At 43.7% G+C, this 3,406-nt stretch overlaps 1 protein-coding gene across 2 annotated transcripts in view; it reads right to left on the bottom strand.

Moving 5' to 3' along the window:
- The window catches only part of LOC111866733, a 3,366-nt gene extending 368 nt beyond the window's left edge, over nt 1-2,998 (bottom strand). The window contains exons 1-2 of one of the 2 annotated variants that reach the window (XR_002843199.2): nt 2,770-2,998; nt 53-591 (exon numbers count right to left, since the gene is read on the bottom strand). Coding sequence is in view for 1 of the 2 variants with exons in the window: in XM_023855948.2 (XP_023711716.1) it covers nt 2,770-2,865 (96 nt within the window). In the remaining variant the exon portion in view is untranslated. Of the gene's footprint in view, nt 1-52; nt 592-2,769 lie in introns of those variants that run through there. The other variant, XM_023855948.2, reaches the window with a different exon arrangement.
- Between the last annotated feature and the right edge of the window lie 408 nt (nt 2,999-3,406).

Genomic DNA, 3,406 nt, shown 5'->3' with positions numbered 1-3,406 from the left:
AGTCGTAAAATATTGTGATTGTGTTCTGCAAAGATTCCATCTATTTTATAGGAAAGGTATTTCAGTTTGAGTGGTAGGATCACATTATATATGTCTGGATTCTGCAATGATGAAAAATCAGTGTTACTGAAGGTGGTAGGTGGAAGGCGATATTTTAGCCAGGATATCATAAAATGTCTTCTTGAATTTGGGTTAGGGGTTCTGTTTAGTTGTACATTATGGTAGGGAGCATTGTCAATGACAAGGACAGAATTTGGGGGAAGGTTAGGAATAAGTCGCTCCTTTAACGATTTTTCATAATTGGTTCACTGTGGTAGTCTTCTGTTTTTTGGTGGGATTTAAAGCAGACATAGGCATTAGGGATGAAACCTTGCTCTCCCACTGCATGAATAACAATGAGCCGCTGGCCTTTGGTCACAGGGGAAAATAATCCCTGGATGGATCCATCACTTCATGCATATGGGGTGGTGTGCGATGAATGAATACAGGTTTCATCCATGTAGATGATTGGGCGACCCTCTTCCCTATATTCTTTTATTTGCCGCAAATACTGAAGACGTTTGCTCTGATATTATATCGTTCCACCAGTATCTGCCGATTACAAAAATAAAATATGAATATAAAATATTGTGACATGTTGCACAATGGAGGACAACCTCTCTCTACCCAGCAGTGGTGGCGGGTGAGTCAGCTCTCCATTCCCCCCTCCCCCAACGGTGACGTAACATGCAACACAGCTATTACACGGGTAACAGCCAACAGCGGTACCGATTGCGTTAACAGGTGGGCGCTGCGACTATATAAGTGAACCACACTGCCTACGAGGAAAGTTAACATGTAGCCCTCCCCAGAGACAGTTAAAGTGTACCAGCCGCCAAAGTTAGTTCTCTAGCCAGCAGCAGCCTACAAGTTGAGTTGAAATGTGGCCGTCGCCGAGTTCAGTTGTTGTTGTCAGTTAAAAGTGTATCAGCCGCCGAAGTGTGTGATCAACAGTTCTCAAGGCAGCAGCCTATAAGTTGAGTTGGAATCTAGTCAGCGGCGAGTTACGAGTTAGTGTGTGATAATCAGTGACAGTTCATGATAACTGAGAAGTAATTTGGAGTGTGTAACACAGTGACACTTATATAGCTCCCGTACTGTAAATACGTGTAGACTACTGACAACAGAGTGAAGAGATTATTGCGAACAGGGTTATAAATTGTGAAACCCCACAACACTGTTATAATTAATTGTAGCCATTACTTGTAGGTTGTTGAATAAACCAATTAACAATCTCTACGGCGTCTTCAGTAACGATACACGTTACACTGGTGTCAGAAGTTGGACTGGACTTACACACGTGACCAACAAGATTCGAACTTAAGACATGTTACACTGGTGTCAGAATTGTTTACGAACTTAAACACGCCATAAACAGATTGTTGTGCATCGAATATTTTACTGCTACAAAATGGAATCACAGCAGATGATGGAAATGCTGCTCAAGGAAATCAGAGCTGATCAAGAAAAAACACATATCATGCTGGCGAAGGCAGAAAAACCGAGAAGGCAGAAATGGAAGCAAATAGGAAAAAAGACAGAGAAGACTTCCTGGCAAAATTAGACGTCAACCAAAAACAAACCGACGTCATGCTGACAAAACTAGACGCCAAACAAGAAAAGACGGAGGCCAATAGAAGAAAAGACAAAGAAGATTTATTGGCCAAATTAGACGCCAACCAAGAAAAGGCAGTTGACAAGGAAGAATTGAAGGCCGCAATGCAATCTATGCGATCAGAGTTGGATGATAAAATCCAACATAGAGTTGAAAACATTTTGGCGATCGTTGAACATGACAAACGAAATCTCCACGAAGAATGAAAACCTGTGCAGCAATTGAAGAAACCAAACGCGAGTTCCAGGCCCAGTTGGAAGTAGTACAGACGAGGACAGAGTGGGGAATCACACCCACGGTCAGCGCAGGCACAGCTCAGCCACCGACATTCAACGGAAATTCAACGTGGAGCATGTTCCGGCGACAATTCGAGACCGTAGCAGAACACAACTAATGGTCGGATAGGGAAAAATCGACATATCTAATTACTGCCCTGATGGGTCGGGCGGCAGAAGTGCTACCCAGAATTCCGGCAAATAAAACTTATGAGGAAACACTTCGCGCACTGGAGGACCGTTTCGGGGACCAACACTTTGCAGCTGCTTACCACTGCCAATTAAGAACAAGGACGCAGAAACCTGGAGAATCCTTGCAAGACTTTGCAACGGCCATTGAACTTCTTTCCCATCGTGCCTACCCCAATCTACCTGCAGACCACATAGTAAGAGGCAGGAAAAGTGTTCGTATACGGAACACGAGATGCCGATATAAAGATCCAGCTGCTGCTGGGAGCTGATAAGACAGTAAACGAGGCCCTCCGACAAGCACTAGAGCTGCAGGCGGTACTGGTAGCAGCTAGACCTCACGAAGATAGCACCAAGACATACAAAAAAGTTCCGATCGTCCCCCACCCAATGAGGAGACACTCAACAGTCCAGAGGCTGGAACTTTGAGAGCAATAGCCGCTATGGCAGAGAAAATGACAATAGACAGTACCAGGACCGAAAAGGACCCCCAAGAAATAAGCGGGAATCACCGGGGAAATGGGAATGGCGAGCTGGAAACAACAAGGAAACAAGCTGGAGAAACGACCAACTGACGGGAAACAAGCAAGGGCTGGTGGACAGGGGCGAAACACCAGCATATGCGTTAAGGCCCCCACACTACGCACTCACCAACATGACGGAAAAGGCCCACACCAGTCTGGTCACCCAGGGATGGGTCGGCGATAAGCTGTGCCAGGTGACTGTGGACACTGGAGCATACGCCATGGTAGTAAGACTGGATATCGCTGGCGGATTGCCTGAAAGACAGCCAAATCCAGATTTCACGCTCTTCCTACATTCATGTGTGTATCTGTAACGTGAAATTGTTATTCATTAATACCACATTCTGACTTTTATCTATTATTACGTGCTCCCACAGAGGAGGATTGGCGTGATTCGCGTATTGAGATACGACGTAACGATGATGAATCCTGAAAAGTTTTAATATTTAAAATTTATTATTATACATGACGAATATATATTTTAGTCATTTAATATGAAGACATCAGGGGATGCAATGCAGTAGTTAAGACGTGCATAGACACACACCTGAAGATGGCACATTAGTGCTGAAACATGTAGTGCAAAAGAGAGTAAGGTGAAAAAAATGTGTGCACTGTAAGACGGTTAGCATAAATCATGGATATATATTTTTCATAAATTATGCTCAAAATGTTAATATGCCTTAATATACTGCAAGTTGCACACTAAATGAAAGCCCCAGTTAATGGCTTTCAATTAGTATATGAATAATTTCTCAAACTTA

This window comes from Cryptotermes secundus, unplaced genomic scaffold (assembly GCF_002891405.2).
Source record: "Cryptotermes secundus unplaced genomic scaffold, Csec_1.0 scaffold6080, whole genome shotgun sequence".
Taxonomy (NCBI): Eukaryota; Metazoa; Arthropoda; class Insecta; order Blattodea; family Kalotermitidae; genus Cryptotermes; species Cryptotermes secundus.
Note: the sequence above shows the minus strand (reverse complement) of the source record. Positions and strands in the feature narration are given on the sequence as shown.